The sequence below is a fragment of the Pelophylax lessonae genome (genome assembly GCF_965119305.1).
Source record: "Pelophylax lessonae genome assembly, chromosome: 7".
Taxonomy (NCBI): Eukaryota; Metazoa; Chordata; class Amphibia; order Anura; family Ranidae; genus Pelophylax; species Pelophylax lessonae.
In genome coordinates this window covers 278,161,249-278,183,747 of record NC_138774.1, presented here as the reverse complement: position 1 = coordinate 278,183,747, position 22,499 = coordinate 278,161,249, and the positions used below count along the sequence as shown (strand labels likewise).

Below are 22,499 nucleotides of genomic sequence, written 5' to 3'. Positions count from 1 at the left end.
CCGACCGTCGGCTATGGACTCCGGTACCGGGGTGATGCCTCTAGCTGCAGGCATCACTCCGGTACAGCACTTTCCTGAAATATCGGCAATATCAGTAACCTCGGGGGCCGATTCCGGTATATCGGGGAAAGTGCAGATCGGCCCTCGATATATTGGCTTTGCCGATAAATCGGTCAATCCCTACAGCAGAATTTGGGCACAAAAAACCGATTGATGCTAAATGAGCGTTAACGCTAGGAGTGTTTAGCGCTTGCACATTCACTGCAATGGCCAGAATTACTCTGCCCAATAAAATTAATAAAACTCCCAAACACTTGTAAAAGCGTTAGACACTTTTACGAGCGTCAGGCATTTTTTTCCCAAAACGCTGCTGCCGGGAGGAAGCTTGTAGAAAACATCCTGTGTGTACGAGGCCTGAATGTCGTTAGCAGAAAGGAATAGCAGTGCCTATGCTCCTCATGTGATCAGCTGTTGTCAAACAACTGCAGGGCTGCCAATCCATGCTGAGTCACTCTACTTTCTATAGCTGGGAAGACAGGTGACACACGGGATCAGCAACAGTCAACTGTAGCCTATTCTGTAGCTGTGTCCGTGTTTGGGCACTTTTCTTTTTAAACCGCTCCTCATGCATCGGTACAGAAGTATGTGCCATTTAATTGTTGATTCCGTCAGCACACACGCACATATACATGGGTGCCCAACCTGTGGCCCTCCAGTTGTTGCAGAACTACAAGTCCCATGAAGCACTGCAAGCTGCTGACAGTTTCAAGCATGACTTCCAAAGGCAGAGGCATGATGGGACTTTTAATTCCACAACAACTGGAGGGCCACAGGTGGAGCACCCATGGGTGACAGGTGTTTTCTTTGAGATCTGCAAGTGTATATAGAGCATTCAGTTGTGAATAGATGAGCAGTGGGTCATATTCTACTTTCAATATAGAACAACCTCCTACCACTCTTATTTACACAGCAGAGAGCCAATCTAATTCCATTATGTTCCTTTTAGCGCACCAACACAAAGCCCATTTGCCAGGAATAGAAGGCAAGTGTCTAGTTTTTTTTAAAAAGGTTTAGTCAAAAAATAAGATTTTTGTAAGATCTTACTGTAAAATCTTTTTTTCTGATGTCCATCGACAGACGCAGCCTCATCTACATGAGCTGAATGGGTTATGCTCCTCCCATCAGGAGTAGTCTAGGCAGGAAAGTTTGAATGTACACTCCCTAGGGGCTGTCCCTCCAGGCATAACCCAGCACATCAGTTTAGTTTTAAAGCAGTTAAGACAAAAGAACCAACCCCAGAGGAGCGGTTGCTGCGTCTGTCGATGGACATCTTACCGTAAAATCTTTTTCTCTGATATAACAAAAATCTTATTTTCTCCATCGTCCATCGACAGATGCAGCCTCATCTCCATGAGCTGAGTGGAATGTCCCAAAGCAGTATAGGCATGACGGGTGGGAAAAACGCAACCAGACAGTAACGTCAACTCCAAGAGGCTAAACCTAGCCAACTGGGCAACATAGAGCTCAACCAAACAACAGGAGCTCACCATGGACCGGATGGGCTCTGCTCTGGACAGACTGCCTCCCACCCACAGTGGGGGTGCTGCCAGCCGAGGGGTACATTGCGACTAAGGGCGTTCCAGGTCGGCGCGTTCCGGCGAGGTATCCGCTCGCAGGCTCATCTCCCTCCGAAAAAGGGGGACCATCGTGGCTAGGCCTAGGTCGGAACTATAACCTGCTCACGCTCATAGGCCAGACTGGGGGGGGGGGGGACCATAAGGATCTAGATTATCCAGTGTGAAGCCCCAGCAGGCATCGTTGCTTGCAGATCACCAGGAAAATTATTCTCTGAACCCTAGCTAGCAAGCGAGTAAAGAGAAATAAAAAGTAAAATATTCTTAAAAGAAATAAAACACTGAGACCGGAGTCCCATTAGACCCACTCAGCACAGAGGAACAAACAATAATTCGTTCAGACCCCGTTCACACTGGGGCAACCTGTCAGGCGACCTGGTCGCCTGACAGGTCGCCTGCCATAGAGAAGCTGTGGACCCGTTCTAATAGGAGCGACACAAGTTGCTCCGACTTAGAAAAAGGGTCCAGAGCTTCTTTGGGGCGACCTGGAGCGACCTGCATTGACTTCAATGTTATGAAGTCCATGCCGGCCGCTCCGAGGTCACGGTGCGAGCTGCGAACCGCGACCTGTGAGGTCGCCCTGGCAAGTCGGATCGCCCCACTGTGAACGGGGTCTCAGAATAGCAAAAGGTAGGAATCTGCAACAAAGTTTGTTATAATCCTTGCAATGTACAGAGATCACCCAGAGGGGAATGTTTTTTTCTCAACAAAAGTGGAGTTACACTTTAATTGCCCAGCTGTCTATGCATGCATAGCAGAGGCAAATTTCAGTTTTGTAGTTTGCAGAATACAGCAAGTAAAATAGTAACAAAAGCAGCTTTTTTTTGTTAGTTATACTTAAAAATAAATAAAAAATAAATGGAACAAGTAACAAATATAAAGTAGGCGTTATCCCCAATTTGGCTGCAAAAGTGGAAATACACTGAGTCTACCCACAGGCACAGCATGGTGCTGTCTACATTGCAGTCGCAGGCTCCGGTCACTTGCTGACGCTATTTTGGAGAAGGTGTCATTCTCTCGGCTGGATTTTTCCACATTTATTGTAATCTATCGGCAGATCCTGCGGTTTTCATTTTTCCATGCAGGCAAAGCTGTAGAGCGCCACTCCACCCAAACCCTTCTTGTTGTTAATGTGGATACCTGACCAATATTGCAGGAGAGCTATTCCCAAACACACCCTAATGTGTCTAAGTGTCGGTGCTACAAAGTGTCCTATTCCCTTCTTTAGATTCAAACCTGCCTAGGAGTCACAATCTCCCAGGGGATCCAATAAGAAGGAATTCACAATCTTCCAGGGGATCCAATAAGAAGGAATTCACAATCTTCCAGGGGATCCAATAAGAAGGAATTCACAATCTCCCAGGGGATCCAATAAGAAGGAATTCACAATCTCCCAGGGGATCCAATAAGAAGGAATTCACAATCTCCCAGGGGATCCAATAAGAAGGAATTCACAATCTCACAGGGGATCCAATAAGAAGGAATTCACAATCTCACAGGGGATTCAATAAGAAGGAATTCACAATCTCACAGGGGATCCAATAAGAAGGATGTCACAATCTCACAGGGGATCCAATAAGAAGGAAGCCACAATCTCACAGGGGATCCAATAAGAAGGAAGCCACAATCTCACTGGGGATCCAATAAGAAGGAAGTCACAATCTCACAGGGGGATCCAATAAGAAGGAAGTCAATCTCACTGGGGATCCAATAAGAAGGAAGCCACAATCTCACAGGGGATCCAATAAGAAGGAAGCCACAATCTCACAGGGGATCCAATAAGAAGGAAGCCACAATCTCACAGGGGATCCAATAAGAAGGAAGCCACAATCTCACAGGGGATCCAATAAGAAGGAAGCCACAATCTCACAGGGGATCCAATAAGAAGGAAGCCACAATCTCACATGCCAGGAGGAGGATCCGTGTGAAAATAGCGAATTTTCATTCGCTATGGTCACACAAATGGGTGGACCCGGGGCGCACTGCTCTGCGCCCCGGGGTCCACCCTTTTCTGCGACTCACACTGTCAGGACGGAGCCATCGGCTCCTTCTGACAGCTACACAGGCTCAGCGGCACAGGGGGGCCGGATGCAACGATTGTGCGGGCTGCATGCCCATCCCTGCTGTAGGAAGTATAAACAAGGTCAAAGCAAACAAGATACACCAACTTTGTGGGGGCCGAGATATAAAGAGACTACCTTTTAAGACAGAGAGAGTGAGGCCATGTTTGACAATAGGTCTATTTATTGGTCTTTTAAGTTATATTGCCAAGTGGCAATTGCTTCTGAGAATGATTCATGAGGATATGTAGGACACTTTTTTTTAACAGGTATTCAATTAATGGTGGTTCAAACTAAATAAAGAAAAAAGAACAGAAAGAAAAAAAAAAAAAGTCTTCCAATGGAAAAAAAAAATCTGAAAACAGTCCCAAAGGACATAAAAACACGCCATTAAGGTACTCGAATGGTAATATTTTTGTATTAGCAAACAATTAAGCTTTTAGTGCCAAATTACTGAAGACATCGAGCTTTGATTTTCTTCTTTACATCTGACTACTGCAACAATTAACAAAGGCAGCACATTGCGATAATCAAGGAAAGTAACTCACTAGAAGGTCATTAAACCACACAATAGGAGTACAACAATGCCCATTAAAACAAAGATTCAAGGACATACACATCTACTAGATACCACTTTAAACCACGATCCGGACTAACAATAACAAGAACGCCTTCTTTAAAAGTGTCGGTTCACCGAACAAATGTTTCATACTTTTGGCAGACTTGGTCAGGTGGCTCACTTGGTCTGCCTTCTTAAGCCCCGTACACACGCGTCGATAGTTGGCCGTGAATTTTCAGCCAACGTCCGATCGGCCGATTGTCGGCTTGTTAGTATGATGCTTCCGACAACCAACTCCGACTTTTCGGCCGAAAAAAATCTGGTGTGCATGCTATAAAATTTTTGTTGGCTGTCAACAGAACGGCCGATTTTCTGTCAGTCAGTACAGATTTCGGCAGACAAAAATCTGATGAGCAAGACTGGGCATGCTCAGAGAAGAAAAAACACACGGAAAGTAAACCAGCACATGACATCACTTCTGAAGTAAATTTTTGTTGGCTGAGAAAAATTCGTGTGCAGTCTAGGCACATTCCAACCAACAAAACACCACTCTGGACAAAAGTCAGACGATCGGTCGGCCGATAATCGTTGCGTGTGTACAAGGCATTAGGCCTCTGTTCACATTGGAGCAATTTGTAATGCTTTTTGACAGGGCAAATTGCATGAGTCGCATCCTATTGCCGGCAATGGCAGTGCTCAAATTGATGTGGCGCCAATTTTGCGGTGCCGCATTGATTTGCATAAGTAGTACATGGGGGCACTAGGAGTCTTGGGCACACAAGGAGCAAACAGAACGCATGACGCACAAAAAAAAAGGTACAAGAGCTTCTTTTGCGCGACGTTACCGCGATTCGGCAGGCGGATTTTGCGGCAACATCGCACAGCGTTTGGGGTGCCATTGCAAATCACAGGCAACGCACAGGCGTCCCGAGATTTGCAATGATTTCCGGTGATTCTGCCCGTGATCCGCTGCGCCCACACGTGAACGTAGCCTAAAATGTAACTTCTCTCAGCATTGAGGAAGCGTCCATCCTCCAAAAATGCTGCCATACTGAGTGTAGAGGGGGGGGGGTCACTTTTTTGTTTGGCACTGTCCATGCCTTCTACAGGCTGCAGAATAATTCAGAATCTGAATTCCTGTGTACCTCAGTGTACAAGAAAGAGTTGCTCTAAAAAATGCGATTTGTCCAGTATTAAATATATATATATACACACACACGTATACATTCTCACGCATGGAGAGCAAACAGCTGCTTTCCAAACACCTGCAGTCACCAAGCATGGGCCTCTTGCTGCAGGAGACTCGGAGCGGTGCTGAGCTGTGCAACTACACAACTTGGAACAGCATTAAAAATATAATAGGATCAAATGACACGGCACATGTTATTTATACACTCCACACGCAGTTGGCTCGGGGCTAAAGGTGAGTAAACAAAGCGATGGCAAATGGCAGTCTGAAGAGCAGTCCCAACTCCCTGCAATCTTTACACTACACAAGACGAGGCTCTGCAGTGGTGACAGATCTGCAAGCGCTGGAAGAGAAGTCAAATTCCCAGCAGAAACAACCAGCAAGCCACAGGCTACCAAACTGCTCAGACTTCATAGCCTGCGATGCACAAACCGGTGGCTTCTTCTCTTTGTGGGTCTTTTTCAAAAGCCTTGCAGGAGCTACTAACCCCTGCCAGGATCCCCCCCCCCCCCCCACACACACACCTAAAAGTGGGTTCCAAGTCAAATAGCTCAGTTTTCACATTTTAGAAGAAATCGAAGAAAAAAAAAAAAAAAAAGCATGTTTGCAGCTGCATACAGACCTCAATGGCTTCTCCCGGCATGAGACAGGTAGAAGGCTGCCTCAGGGATTGTTCACATCTACATTGCTCTATGAAGAGCAATCTGCATTTGGGTTACTCGTCAGAGCATTAGACAGGTGGCGCGAAAACGTTTGCTGCGTTTTAACTAGTGATCGGCCGATATCGTTTTTTTCGTTGCCGATACCGATATTTTGGCCAATATGCGCCGATATTTTCGTACATTTTAAGGAATATATTATATATATATATATATATATATATATATATACACACACACACACACACATATATATACACACACTCTCTCTCTATATATACACATACACACACATTTTTTATTTTATTTTTTTCTTGACAGGTACTCTTGTGGAAGGATCTGGGGGCCTAAAAGACCCCAAACCCCTCCTCTGCACTTAACAGCATTCAAATCGTCAAGCTTGACCGGTTTGAATGCGGTCATTTTTTTAAATTTGGCACCGAGTACCTGGAAGTGATGTCTAAACATCACTTCCGGGTTTTTGCATGGAGCCCCGATCAGAGACCGAATGGGGCTTTGATCGGTTCTTCGGCGGCCGTGCAGGCTGGTTGCCCGGGTCTCCTGCCCCACCGGGAGCCGCGGAAGGGTTTCTGCATGGAGACCCAATCAGAACCGAATGTGGCTGTGCAGGCTGGTTGCCCGGATCTCCTGGTGGGACGCGGCGGGAGGGGGTGGAGGACGTCCCCTCCCGCTCCTTGTAATGACAGCCGAGCGGCTTCTCAGCCACATCGGTTGTCATTACAAGACAGCCGACTGTCGGCTCTGGACGCTGGTACCGGGGTGATGCCTCTAGCTGCAGGCATCACTCCGGTACAGCACTTTCCCAAAATATCGGCAACATCAGGGGCCGATTCCGATAGATCGGGGATAGTGCGTTTCGGCCCTCGATATATTGGCTTTGCCGATAATCGGTCGATCACTAGTTTTAACCCTTCAAATGCCAGACTTCCACACCACAACCTTAATGCATTGCACGCAGTTGTGAGGCAGCTGCATCACAGCCCCCATTCACTTCAATAGTTCATGCACATTGGGTGGTAGTGCCCACCGAAGGCGACTGGTGGTTTAATTCCTGCTGCGGCATGTGTTCACCAGCAAATGCCTTTCCAGCTAAAGGAGGAGCAGCACAAACATAGCTCAACCATGTGGTTTTACCGCATCTCTACTGGTGACAACTTAAAAGAGCACCTGTCACTGCCTATTACTGTCACAAGGGATGTTTACATTCTCTGAATAGATGGAGCTGCGTCTGTCGATGGGCAGAGAAATGACTGTGTGCTTAATAGGAACCTGAATGCCAAAAACCAATGCCAGCTGACAAGTTTTTTGTCACGTCCTGTCCCTTTAGACACCAGGACAATTGTTCACAATGACAGATTCCCCCTCGCAAGACAATAATAAAATTGAGACACAAAGTGGGGTCAAATTTCTCCAACAAATACATAAAAGTTCTAAAGCCACCCCTACACTATTCAAGTTAAGCGTCTTGGCTAGAGCTTCACTTTAAAGTCTGTTAGGAAGGAAATGTTTTGTGCCACAAAGTTCTGAGCCTTCACAAAAAAACTTTCTTATGGCCTCTGCCACCACCCTGCTTCTGTGTACTGTGGACACCAGCCAGCACTGTATAGCAATAACAAGCACTTTGGCAACCACATTATATATTATTACACAAGACATTTTAGCGTATTGTTTTATGGCGCACACACACAAGCCTGTCCGTTTCATAACTTTTGGGGAGGTAAGCGTAATGAGCAAGTTGCACTTCTGTCTGTGTGTGGTCCTTCAATAGGCACAAAGTACAAATGCACTTTATTTAAAAAAAATATATAATGTATAATGTAGTTTTTACACAATCCTACTTACCTAGGGGATGCAGCATCGATCAGATTCTGCATCTGTTCCCAGCCAAGTTGAACACGGAGAACAAAGCAAACACTGGTGATTGCTCGGTTCTCCGGGCTCCCTAACTTACAAGCACCGCTCTCTGCTCTGCCCCCCCCCCATGCTCACTGGAGCACTGAGCTGTGGAGGGGGCGGGAGTGGCCGGCTTAGGCTCTCAGCAGGTCCCTGAGAGGCTGAGCCGGGTGCAGGTCCAGTCATGTTGGGCGGATTCTGACTTTTTTGTCGCAATCTTGCCCGATCCTGGACAAGCTCTGTGGCACCAGCAGACAGCAGACTTCAGCCCCGTCTGCTGAAAACGGGTCACAGGAGTGAAGAACTGCATTCTTGTAATCCACAGGAGTACTGCCAAATGAGCTCTGGATGTACTTCTCCTTTATGTGGCATTAGGAAACACAATCTATTTCCAGTATTACCACCAAGAAACTGGAAAAAGGATCCTCATAAAAGCTGCCAATGTTCATACAAGAAGCTGCAACAACCACCTTGACCTCAATTTACCTTGGAGGGGGGCTACAGCTCACTACCTTTGGTGAGCACCCCTCTCCAAACTTTGCAGCAAACCCCTCTACAGTACCGCTGAAGGGATTCTCTGAGGGGGAATGCACCCATTAAAGTTAAGACTACTTTACTCCCAGGTGGAGAAACACCAGCACATCCGAAACCCACCAATCTGTATGTATACAGCCTCACACCATCCTAGGAACTCTGAAAGGCATACAAACAAGGGATTCTCGCTCCCTTATCTAATACCCCTGGTTGCAAGGAGAGAATACACAGTTTATGGCAAAAACCATGGTCTCTGCAGCGCTGTAGCATTCAGCCATATAAAAGCTCAAAAGTAAAGTCACCTGCTAACCATAGCTAAGCGGATGTCCTGTTAAAAAAAAAAACAACATGCAGCATGCAAGATTAGCTGCATTCATGGGGTAGGTGCTCATAGCAAACAAATGAGCCACTGGAGAGGTTACCGATTGAAGGGAGAAAAGGTTGTACCATTGTATGACCCATCGCTAGACAACCTGCCCATGCCCCTCTGTCTTCAACCTGTGAGACCCACTGGCCCGCTCACATTGTTGCTGGCAAAAGAGGGGGGGGGGGAGAGATACTATACCCATGATGTGAATTCTGAATCACCCTTTTCCATATACCTATCGATACTTAATCTCTATCTTGGGTGTCCCCTTCTGCTGCCCCAGTGATAGAAGTGTGGGTCTGCTCAGGTCCCATGCGCCCTCTCACTGGACCGCTGTAATGGCACTGAACTGCTTTTACTCTGCAGCTGAAGTTCTGTATCTTTTGCACATCTAGTGTAATGTGCAGATCTCCATCTTTGCACCCCAGAGGAAGAAGCTGACTTCGAAAACACATTGGGTGCCACTCTTGTGATCCATGATCATTGACTGGCATGATACTTGTAAAATTTATGATACTTAAGCCGGGTTTGTTTTTATATTTTCTGTACAAATAAAATTAATTAACATATTGTATAAGTGTACATTTCAAGGTAGCCCCCCCTTGGTGGTTGAGAAGGTATCCTAAGTGTCGGTTCACACTATGGGGACATGACTTCGGGGCGACTTAATGAAGTCGCCGTGCACCGCGACTTCGGCGCGACTTGCACCGACTTCACCTAATGGAAGTCAATGCAAGTCGCTCCGACTTTGTCCAAAAGTAGTGCAGGACCCTATTTCTAAGTTGGAGCGACTTGAGTCGCTCCTATTAGAATGGTTTCAATTGCACAGCACGGTCCGCGACTTGTCAGGCGACCAAGTCGCCTGACAAGTCGGAACAGTGTGAACCGGCACTAAATGTTCTAATTTTTGAGATATTGGCTACACTTTGGCATCACACCTTTACAGTTCAATCACCCTCAGTATAAAGAGTTCACAAAAGAGCCCTGCTAGGAGCTGATCAAGTTTGAGATTTCAGTTTAGTGCAGACTCTCAACCTTTTGAACCATTGAAAAAAAATTCCAGTTTCAGGGAACCCCTGCTAAAAAAATGACTCTCTCTACAACTCATAATACATTAGTGTGATGGTCAGTGGGAAGAATGTTCCTTACAGTTGAGGTCATTGGGAAGAATTACCACCTTACAGATAGCTAAAAAGGTAATTGGTGTTAAAGGAAACTTATCTGAGAGGCAAACATTGGTAATTTTTTAAGGAACCCCTAGTAACCCTTGGAGGAACCCTAGGGTTCCGTGGAACCCTTGGTTTAGTTCATATAAAAGCACTGGAGTAAGGATTGACTGATTTTCAGCAAAGCCGATATATCGAGGGCCGATCTGCACTTTCCCCCGATATACCGGAATCGGCCCCTGAGGTTACCAATATTTCAGGAAAGTGCTGAACCGGAGTGATGCCGGCAGCTAGAGGCATCACCCCGGTACCGGTGTCCATAGCCGATGGTTGGCTGTCTTGTAATAACTGATGCGCCTGAGAAGCCGCTCAGCTGTCATTACAAGGAGCGGGAGGGGACGTCCCCCCCGCCTCCTTTCGCGGCTCGCCCGGGTCTCCCGTCCCACCAGGAGACCCGGGCATCCTACTTACATCGCCGAAGAGAAGACCCGATCAAAGCCGCATTCACATTGTAAAAACCCGGCAGTGATGTCATGACATCAGTTCCAGGTACTCAGCGCCAAATCAAAAAAAATTACAAAAAAAGAAAAATTGCCAAACTTGGCGTTTTGAATGTTTTTAAGTGCAGAGGAGAGGTTTGGGGTCTTTTAGACCCCCAGATCCCTCCACAACAGTACCTGTGTAAAAAAAATAAATACTTTTTTTTACTTCAATCTGTTTATTAATAATAAGAAATAGAGCAGAACAAGAATATAAGTAACAAACAGATAAGTCAATCACAGTATACATCAGTAATCAGCAACAGAGGCATGTCGCACGGTGAACCCTCCAGGCCTGTAGGGACTCAAGCGGAGAGGAGTGGTATATGAGTACTTGTCATAGCTTAGGAGGGTACACGTCATCATTGACAGAGAAACTAGTAATTTTTTTAAATGTCCGAAAATATCGGCCAATAGCGATATGCGGGGACCAAAATATCGGTAATATAAAAAGGAGATCGGTCGATCACTACACTGGATTGCGTCAACAGGTACTTTTCTGCACTTGCTGAAAATGTACTTAGCCTGAAAAGTAAACAAATGCAACCCCCACATAAAAGGGCTGGTGCCGAATGGAAGCAAGCCCCTCAACATCCATCAAAAATGGAAATATCCATTGTAGAACGGCCCCTTAAAGCAGTGCTCCCCAACCTTTTTATCGCAGTGGACCGGTCAACGTTTGATAATTTTACCGCGGCTCGCTGAGGGGGTGGGGACTTGATTGTTTATATTTTAGATTAGTTTGATTGAGAGCAGGTTCACATAGGAGCGACCCGACTTGCCGGGGCGACCTGTGAAGTCGCGATGCACAGCGCGCACCGCGACCTCGGAGCGGCATGCATGGACTTCATATCATTGAAGTAAATGCAGGTCGCTCCAGGTCGCCCCAAAGTAGTACAGGACCCTTTTTCTAAGTCGGAGCGACTTGTGTCCCTCCTATTAGAACGGGTCCTGTGCTAATTTATGGCAGGCGACCCACGACCAGGTCGCCTGACAAGCCGCCCAAGTCTTAATAATTTTAATTTAATTGTATTTAAACATGCCTTCAAAATAAAATACAGTTACACCAAAAAAATGAATATACAGTGATTTAACATTTTAACTCACTAGAACGCTAAATCAATGAGAACCCTGAGCTTGTTTCTTTGCAATGAGAAGGTTCCATCTGGGGGTAATAGGAGACAATGACACTCGAAGTGACACACTTACCGGTGAACAGAGAGAAGAGCGATACACCTCTTTACTAAAGCTACAATGCCACTGCCCCTTGCAGCCGCTCAGCTCCAGACGTCACCTAAAACCGCCCCGATATCACGATACGCGGTACTGGTGCGGCTTTAGGTGATGTCTCTCAGCTCCCGGTTAACCTCTCATCCATGGAAAGTTGCACAAACCCAAGAGAAATACACCACAGTAAATAAAATGGAAATAAATATAATGTTCCTTGGGGGGCCCCGTACCATTTGATCCATGGACCGGTACCGGTCCGCGGCCCGGGGGTTGGGGACCATTGCCTTAAAGCTAACAGTACAAAATACAAACACAAAGCTGCAAAAGATTTTACAAAAAAAAGATAAATAACAAAAAAAAAAAAAAGAATTTAGAAAACCGAGCACATACCTCCGTCATCAAGCGGTCTTTTTGGGATGCCATAACCGTACAACGTTGGGTCCACAAGGGATCCTGCATTGTTCAAGTGCGGGATTCCGTCAATTTTAGCAGCTATCTGTAAAAGAAGAAATGGGAAAAGGCATTGGCCTCAGAGTCTGTAGCATTCCGGAGAGGAGTTACATTCAGACGTTTTGACTAAAGTGGATGGACAGGCGAAGGTAACTTCCTGTGTGTGACAGCTGGTGACACGGAGAGGCGTGCAGTCCAGATACAACAGGTGCAACGTTTCAGCTTATCTCCAACATGGAATAGTCAATGACTCTACAACAGCTGGTCATTTTATTGCTGGGGTGAGGAGTGAATTCTGACAACACAGAGTAGTTCTATGTATATTTCTCTTTACGGTGTGATGCTAGATCAAGGACTGCGTGTATAAAGGTAGATAAAAGTCAATGTGACACTCGGGGATCTAAGCAACGCTAGTCCGCTCTCGTTAATCTGCCTGAGTGACCTTCAGAATAGACACACGGTGCGCTCGCCAACAGGAAACATACACTACGATCATACAGGAAACACACACTACGATCGTACAGAACTCTCACACAGGAAACACACACTACGATCGTACAGAACTCTCACAGGACATCTATGTTTGGAAAAGGATTTTGTGTAGAGTGACAGATCATGCAAGAAATATACGATAAGATTATTTATCAAAGTGTCTAAAGCAAAAGCTAATCTGGACATCGGTAAATAGATCATCTTTTTCATTCCCTTCACTTCAGTATGAGAGAAGTTACTATTGGCTGGTGTAGATCAGTCATAAAGGCGCTTCAAGGTGCCAAAACCGAAAATGCAGGATGCACTTAAAAATCAATATAATAGAATTATTAACGTCAATAATTTAAATTAATATGAATTTATCATCGGCCATTATTAGCGCCTTTAGCGCAAAAAAATCTCAAGAAAAATGTATCCCTTTAAAAATTCTATGCATGTCATCAAAGCTTAAACCAGGTATAGACAAATATGAAATACAGAAGCCAAAAGCATTTTTCTTTATAGCAGCCAACTCTATTTATAACTTAAGAAAACCTTAAAAAGTTGACGGCCAACAATTTTTATACCGGCTCCCAGGATTCGTCGAGCCAATAAGTTGTGTGTTCAATCATACCCTCATTATTATCCCTTATTTTATTGCCTGTCAGTTTTTGAGGCGATCTGATCAGATGCTCCATGCATCCCTATGAGCCAGAGGATGTCAGTGGTGACATCTCCGCCAACATCCACTGCTCTCAGATCCAATCCCGTCTGAAATCCGGACAGATGGAAACCCTCTTTTCCATCCGTCTGGAGGAACGCATAAGATTGGGGCGGCCCCACCCCCCCCCCCTGGACCATACCAGGCCACACGCCCTCAAAACATGGGGGGGTGTGGGTGCTTTGGGGCAGGGGTGGCTCTACACCCCCCCCCACCCCAAAGCACCCTGCCCCTATGTTGATGAGCAGAAGGGCCTCATCCCCACAACCCTTGCCGGTGGTTGTGGGGGTCTGCGGGCAGGGGGCTTCTCGGCATCTGGAAGCCCCCTTTAACAAGGGGGCCCCCCAGATCCCGACCCCCTCCCTATGTGAATGGGTATGGGGTATACTGTACCCCTAACCCCATTCACCCCATAAAAGGCAGTGTATGTAAACGACAGGAGACGTTTTGGAAAGTTTATTAAAAATCTTCATCCGGTCTTCCCCGCTTTTCTTCCCCTGCGCTCTACTGGTCTTCTGCTCTTTTGCCCTCGGCTCTTCTTCCTCCGGTCCTCCTCAGACGATGTCTCCGGCGATTTTGCCGGTCTCCGGTCTCTGCAGCTTGTTATATAGCCATTGTGGGCGTGGCCGCCCGGTGGCGTCATCAGGAGAACCTGTCCCCTCGTGTCACAGATGACATCATCAGTGACATGAGGGGGCGGGTCTCCTGATGAAGTTGCCGGGCGGCCACGCCCACAATGGCTATATAACAAGCTGCAGAGACCGGAGACCGGCATAATCACCAGAGACATCGTCTGAGGAGGACAAAGAAGAGCCGAGGGCAAAAGAGCAGAAGACCAGAAGTGCGGAGGGGGAGAAGTGCGGAGGGGGAGAAGTGCGGAGGGGGAGAAGTGCGGAGGGGGAGAAGTGCGGATGAAGATTTTTAATAAACTTTCCAAAACGTCTCCTGTCGTTATTTCCATACACTGACTTTTATGGCGTGAATGGGTAGAGGTACAGTGTACCCCATACCCATTCACATAGGGAGGGGGTCCAGGATCTGGGGGGCCACCCTTGTTAAAGGGGACCTATCAGATACTGAGAAGCCCCCTGCCCGCAGACCCCCACAACCACCGGCCAGGGTTGTGGGGATGAGGCCCTTGTCCTCATCAACATGGGGGCAAGGTGCTTTGGGGTGGGGGGGTGCAGAGCACCCCCTGCCCCAAAGCACCAACACCCCCCCATGTTGAGGGCATGTGGCCTGGTATGGTCCAGGGAGGGTGGGGCTGCTTGCTCGTCCCCTCCCCCTTCCTGCCCTACCAGACTGCATGCTCGGATAAGGGTCTGATATGGATTTTGGGGGGGGACCCCACACCGTTTTTTTTGGCGTGGGGCTACCCTCAAATTCCATACCAGAACCGAAGAGCCTGGTTTGGAACATGGGGGGGGGACCCCCACGCAGTTTATATTCCCATTTTGGCGTGGAGTTCCCCCTCAAGATTCTCACAGCGCAAGGTCGCACCGCAAGTCGGAACATCCTGATCCGACTTGCGGTGCTTCCATTCAAATCAATAGGCTCCCATAGGGAAACATTGATTTTGAATGGAAGAAACGCCGGGAAACACACGTTTGAACGCAAATAATTTAGTTCCAAAAAACGTCACTGAACTCAACTGCCTGCAAATGACTGTAAACGACCCTGTGTACATGGACAGATAAGATAACATGTAAGGTGGGTTCAGGGGCTTCTGAAAAAAACGTCCAACTGCTCCTAAAACGGCCATTTACAACGTCCCGTGTACCTGGAGCCTTAAAGAGTAAATCCACTTTCATGGAAAAAAATAAAAAACAAAAAACAAAAAAAAAAAACAACCACCACCACCACAACAACCAACAACCACAACAACCAACAACCAACAACCACAACAACCAACAACCAACAACCAACAACCAACAACCACAACCAACAACAACCACAACCACAACCAACAACCACAACCAACAACAACCACAACCACAACAACCACAACCAACAACAACCACAACCACAACAACAACCAACAACCAACAACCACAACCAACAACCACAACCAACAACCAACAACCAACAACCACAACCAACAACCACAACCAACAACCACAACCAACAACCACAACCAACAACCACAACCAACAACCACAACCAACAACCACAACCAACAACCACAACCAACAACCACAACCAACAACCACAACCAACAACCACAACCAACAACCACAACCAACAACCACAACCAACAACCACAACCAACAACCACAACCAACAACCACAACCAACAACCACAACCAACAACCACAACCAACAACCACAACCAACAACCACAACCAACAACCACAACCAACAACCAACAACCACAACCAACAACCACAACCAACAACCACAACCAACAACCACAACTAACAACCACAACCAACAACCACAACCAACAACCACAACCAACAACCAACAACCAACAACCAACAACCAACAACCAACAACCAACAACCACAACCAACAACCACAACCAACAACCACAACCAACAACCACAACCAACAACCACAACCAACAACAACACAGCATTTGCAATTGCTATACAAGTAAAATTGCAATGAACATTATTGAAAATTACGTTTACTTTTCAATCTGCAGAGTTGTAATTTTCTGTGAAAAAACGCAATGCAACAATGGCTACCTGGAGGCAATCTGTACACACATGGTATATGGAACACCCCCTCAAGATATGCAATTTCTTGCTCGTGTGTGATTGGCTTACTTTTCCCAGAAGTCTGCACTAAGATACAAATCAGACTTTAGGCATCCTCTGCAACAAAAATGTCATTTTTGGTGAGATACGTCTGAAAATTATGTATAAGGCCTCTTTCACACAGGCAGAACGTCCAGATCCACCTGTCAGTTTTTTGGCGGATCCGACCCCCCCCCCCCCCCCCCATGCATCTCTATTGGGTTTCGGATGTCAGCAGAGACATGTCCGCTGACATCCAATCCGTCAAATCTGGATGGATGGAAACCCTATTTTCCATCCGTTCATCGGATGGGATCAGATGTGAATGGACAAACGGTCCATTCCCATCCGATTCCCCCATAGAGAACAGCGTGGACCTGACAGCTGTGTCTCCGCACACAGCACAGAGAACAGCTGTCATCCTCCTGCTCAGCGGGGGATTGGCGGATCAATCCCCCGCTGAGAAAAACGGAGTCCGTCTGACGGACTCCATGTGTGAAAGAGCCCTAAAGGGATGCAGGCTCTGCCGCTTTCCTCACTAGAACACCAAGTGCAGCAGCTGATTGATAATTATATAGTCACTACCTTGTACACTTTGGACACAAACAGCCGTTTCCTCATTATACCAAATGCTAGGAATTTGTTAAAGTTAGTTTAAAATCCCTGCAATGTATATAGATCACCCAGAAAGGAAACAAAGAAATAACTCTTTAAACCCTTTGACACTCCTCTAATATCTATAATAAAACAAATGCTGCTATCGGTTACTTTAATGTGACAGCTGTGTCTCAGTGGAAAAGTGCAAGCAGATTGGACTTCAACCTCTGCAAAGACTTACAACTGGTTACTAAACAAACGAGCAGCTCCGAGGTATTGCAAATAAAACTACAGATTAGATCACAGAAAGACAGGAAGAGCATATGTCGGTTTGTCATAGCAAAGCTTAACGTAGCAGATCTTTGCAAATCTCGCTAATTCTTTGCCTAATGTGACAGACAATCTCACGTCTGCAATTCTATCCACTCTCAGAGGTAACATGTACCTTGTCCAATCATCATTAATCCCCTTCTTCACCTCAAGAAGATACCTCCATTCACATATACTAGGGATGCACCGAAATGAAAATTCTGGGCCGAAACCAAAACCGAAAATGCAGGATGCCCTTGGCCGAAAACCGAAAATGACTTTTTCCCCAAAAAATGTTTTAAAATAGATAGAAGAGGGGCATACACCAAAAACCGGCAGCGACGTGCACCTGTCCCTGCCACCCTGTCACAGTATATGTACTGTGACGGGTTGGCAAGAGGTTAATTTAATTACCAATGGTATTAGTATTATGCAGCATGAGGGGGTTAATGTATTGCCATTGCTGGTCACTGATCCATTAGTGACCAACCAGTGGCAGTTAATTAACCCCTTTGTGCTGCACTAGTGCAACCAGTATCAGTGCTAATTAACACTGGTTGCACTAATGCAGCACAAAGGGGTTAATTAACTTCCACTGGTCGGTCACTAATGCATCAGTGACCAGCAGTGACAATACATTAACCCCCTCATGCTGCATAATACTAATACCATTGGTAAGCTGTCTCAGCTCCCCCCCCCCCCCCACTGCCTCAGCGTCCCCCCCTTGGCAGTACACCCTCCCCCCCTCAGGCTCAGCGTCCCTCCCCATCCCAACGATTCAATCTCCTTACTGTAGTGTCACTCTGCTGAGTGCTCCTCCTGTGACCTTCATTCAAAAGAAGCGCCTCTGGCCGGCCGTCCGCCTCCCGGTGATGTCACTACTATGATCTGTGTATGAATGAAGTGACATACCGGGCGGGGGGAGTGACCGCTAATAGATACAACTATGTGAGCCTTCACTTCCCTGTCAGAGGAGATACCCGTAATGACAGGGAAGTGAAGGCTCACATAGTTATATCTATTAGCGGTCACTCCCCCCGCCCGGTATGTGATGGGCCATACACACTATCAGATTATCTGCAGACTTTTGTCTGCAGACTTACCAAAACCATATAATTTGAGGTCAAACCTAAACACTTTCAATTTGTATACAATCCGGCAGGCCCTTGCACTACATAGAAAAGCTAAATCTGAAGACAAAAGTCTTCAGATAATCTGATAGTGTGTATGGCCCTTTAGTTCATTCATGCACACAGTCCTGCTGACAGGGAAGTGAAGCGCTCACATATTTACAGCTATTAACGGCCACTCGCCCGCCCTCCCGCCCGGTATGTCACTTCATTCATACAGATCGTAGTAGGGACATCATTGAGAGGCAGGCGGCCGGCCAGCCAGAGGCGGGACTTTTGAAACCTGCGCTGCGCCCTCCTCCTTTCTCACGGCAGCCATCATTTTCAGCATTGTTAACCCATTATCGGCCGAAATGGGATAGGCTCATTTTCGGCCGATAATTTCGGTGCATCCCTAACATATACCTATATGCTAAACCAAGCTGAGCATACACGTTTAAAAAAAAAATAAAAATACTCAGCTGTTACAATATTTCGGTTAACATATGTATTGGAATTTACTTTTTTGTACATGTGGATTCCCTTTGGGGCATACGTTCTAAAACTACGCTATGTAACCTGTTTAACCACTTAAGCCCCGGAAGATTTTACCCCCTTCCTGACCAGGGGGTATTTTGCGATTCGGCACTGCGTGACTTTCAACGGACAATTGCGCGGTCGTGCGACGCTGTACCTAAACGAATTTGGCGTCCTTTTTTTCCCCACAAACAGAGCTTTCTTTTGGTGGTATTTGATCACCTGTGCGATTTTTTGATCACGCGCTATAAACAAAAAAAGAGCGTAAATTTTGCAAAAATAACAATATTTTTCACTTTTTTTTATATGAAATTCCCCCAAAAAAAAAAATGTAAAAATCAAAATTTTTTAAAATTTTCGGCCAATTTGTTTTATGCTACATATGTTTGGTAAAAAAAAAAAAAAAAAAAAGCGTATTTTGATTGGTTTGCGCAAAAGTTATTGCGTTTACTAAGGGAAAGATTTTTGTCATTTTTGTTGGTTTTTTTTTTAACGCGTAATGGCGGCGATCTGCGATTTTTTTTGCGGTACTGCGACATTGCGGCGGACAGATCGGACCCTTGACTGACATTTTTGACACTTTTGGGGTTACCAGTGACATTTCTACAGTAATCAGTGCTATAAATATGCACTGTTACTGTAAAAATACACTGGTAGTGAAGGGGTTAACTTTATTTGAGAGGGAGGGGCTGTGTGTGTCCCTAGGGGCGTGATTCTAACTGGGATTGGCTGTGGCTTCAGCTGTATGCAGAGTGATCAACGGATCTACATAGTAGATCCATATGATCATCTCTCATACAGAGGGGAGAATGACAGGCGGCTTGTTTACACAAGCTGCCTGACTTTCTCCCTCTCCCCCGCCGATCGCAGAGTGACCGGCGGACATTGGGTCCGCCGGTCACGCGCGGGGGGGGGGGTCTGTGACCACGCGGGAGCGCGCCTCCGGGGGCGCGCGCTCGCTCCCTAGACCCTCACAAGCTAGTGACGTAGCCCTACGTCACTTTGCCTGTGAGGGGCTGACCGCCGACGTAGATAGTCGTGCGGCGGTCGACAAGTGGTTACTGTAGGTTTTGAAAATTTTTCAATAAAAGCGAATTACCATAAAAAAAACAAGGAAATTCTGCTCTAAATGGGTAACATATCACATGAAGTGATAAACAAATTGGGAATAGATAAGCAGCTCACACAGACCTATAGAAAAAAAGTCCAAACAAACATAAAAAGTAAATCTGTAGCCCTTAAAATAAAGTATAAAAAAAGTGAATCTTAATATAAAAATGATTCTAAATAAGAAATATGCGAAAAAGTCCATAAAAGTCCAATGGACTTTTTCACATATTTCTTATTTAGAATCATGTTTATATTGATTTAAGATTGACTTTTTACACATTATTTTAAGTGCTACATGTTTACTTATGAATAAAAACGAATTGAAAAAAAAAAAAAAAAAAAAGAAAAAAAAACACACACATACTATAAAAACAGATATAAGGGAGATACCCTGCTGACCTTTAAAAAAACAAATCCAGAAAGTTGCTTGGCTGTCACTGGCCTCCATGTTTCTAACCAGGGACAAGCAAATGAAGGTCTTTAGATGTGCATTTTACACCTTTTGGACTCAAAAAGGTTTTAATTGTCTAAATTCCTGAAAGTGTAAAGCAATAACCCCTTATTTAGTCCCTTATTCACACTTGGGAATTTTAGGTGCAGTATGTTAAAAAAAAAGTTCTGCTTTGATGTACTCTCATCACAACAGGTTATAAAGAGCTCAATGGTAATGACCCTAAAACTCACTCAGAACACCCCGAAAAAGCAAACCAAGATGGGAACCGGTCCTTACTGTTCTGATACCTGTCAAAAGTCTAATGTTCCGTTTCCACTGAGCTTTCTGGTACGGTTCGGTACACTATTGGCGCTTTTCCACTGCATAGAACCGTACCGGCTCGGCACGCTTTTGTGCTTTTCCACTGCTGGTACCGCATGGTATAGGGTCGGAACGGTTCGGTACGGTACGGTATAGGTTTGCTTTTCCACTGCATGGAACCGAACGGTACGGTACGGCTCTGAAAAAACAGTACCTACTCGATTGTGGTTCCAACAGGTACCAAACTGGTACCATATCCCACTTTGCATGCAGTCACTACTAGCCACTGATTGGTCAGAGAATCACACCCACCCCGTTGTTATCCCACCCACCTAACTTTAGTACTACTTTAGTGGAAAAGCAAACCTATACCGTACCGTACCGAACCGTTCCAACACTATACCATGCGGTACCGCAGTGGAAAAGCAAACCGGGCCAAGCAGGGCCGAGTAGAGCCGAGCCAGTACTAGCCGGTACTTGCAGTGGAAAAGTGCCATATTTATGCCATTTCCATTGTGAATGGTACCCTAATTCCGAACCGTACCGTACCACTTTTTTGGGACCCTTTCGTTGGGGTACCAAGCACATCAGTACCGTACCAACAGGGTGGAGCTACACTCTACAGAACTTTGATTGGTTGACAGAGAATCGTCTATCACAGCGTTCCTGCTACACCACGCCCATCATGAAAGGGTACTATTGGCAGTGGAAACGCAAGGTGTACCGTACCGAACCGTACCGCACCGTACCACTCAGTGGAAACGAGGCATTATTTTCTGTGTCTATCAAATAAGACAACAGAGTAAAGAAAACTCTTTATGGGGACGCAGCAAAACAATCCTCAGATGGCGCTTTCCCACTTGCATGGAACCGAACGGTTTCGGCTCGCTTATACGCTTTTCCACTGCATGGTACGGTGTTGGAACGGTTCGGTACGGTATGGTGGCGCTTTTCCACTACATGGAACCGAACGGTACGGCTCACTTAAACAGTACCGCCTCAGCTGTGGTTCCAAGAGGGCCGTACCGGTACCATATCCCACAATCTTTTGCATGCAGCCTTGACTGTTTGTCACTACTAGCCACTGATTGGTCAGAGAATCGTTGTAATCCCACCCACTTTACTTTAGTGGAAAAGCAAACTGTACCAAACCGTTCCATGTGGTACCATGCAGTGGAAAACCAAACCGAGCCAAGCAGAGCCAAGCCGGTACTTACAGTGGAAAAGTGCCAAGAGAGGATTCAACCCGTTCACACTAACATTTTAGGTAGACTGCAGATGATTGAACCACAATTCTCAGCACAGTTTAGGTTACAGTGGTTGTAAACCCCCTATAGCCTATAGAAAAGCTTAAAATAAGGCCTACCTATAGATACAGTAAAATTCTTCTAAACTTGCACCGTTTAAGAGATATTTACATTGCATGCAGCTAATGACGCTATCAGCACATGCACTCTTAAAGAACGGCCACCCGTGCCATTTCTTCAGAGCCCTGTGCCGTGACCAGCGCTTACCGTGCGCATGCGCAGGAGTGATGTCATGTGGCTCCGGCCAGTAGCACAGCTGGAGTCTCTTGTGCTGTGACCAGCGGCTACCGCCTACATTCGTGGGGGTGATGTCACGCGGCTCCTGCAAGTAGCACAGCCAGAGTTCGCAGACCTGGAAGGAAGACGGGCGAAAATGGATGCGGCCTCCAGCAGAGACTACGCGGGCTTTGTTTGCAGGTATATGTCACATAATATGGTAGTATGCGATGCATACTGGCACATTCTGCATTTACTTTGCAGGTTAACAAAAAGAAAAAATTTTTGTTCAAGACTATTTCCTCTTATTCGCTGCCAGGCCCTGT

General features: G+C 46.1%; 1 protein-coding gene across 1 annotated transcript in view; it reads right to left on the bottom strand.

The window, feature by feature from the left end:
* The window catches only part of FUBP3 (far upstream element binding protein 3), a 145,272-nt gene that overhangs the window by 94,829 nt on the left and 27,944 nt on the right, over window positions 1–22,499 (bottom strand). Inside the window, exon 2 of the mRNA XM_082263076.1 lies at window positions 12,242–12,347. Coding sequence (XP_082119202.1) covers window positions 12,242–12,347 — 106 coding nt within the window. The remainder of the gene's footprint in view (window positions 1–12,241; window positions 12,348–22,499) is intronic.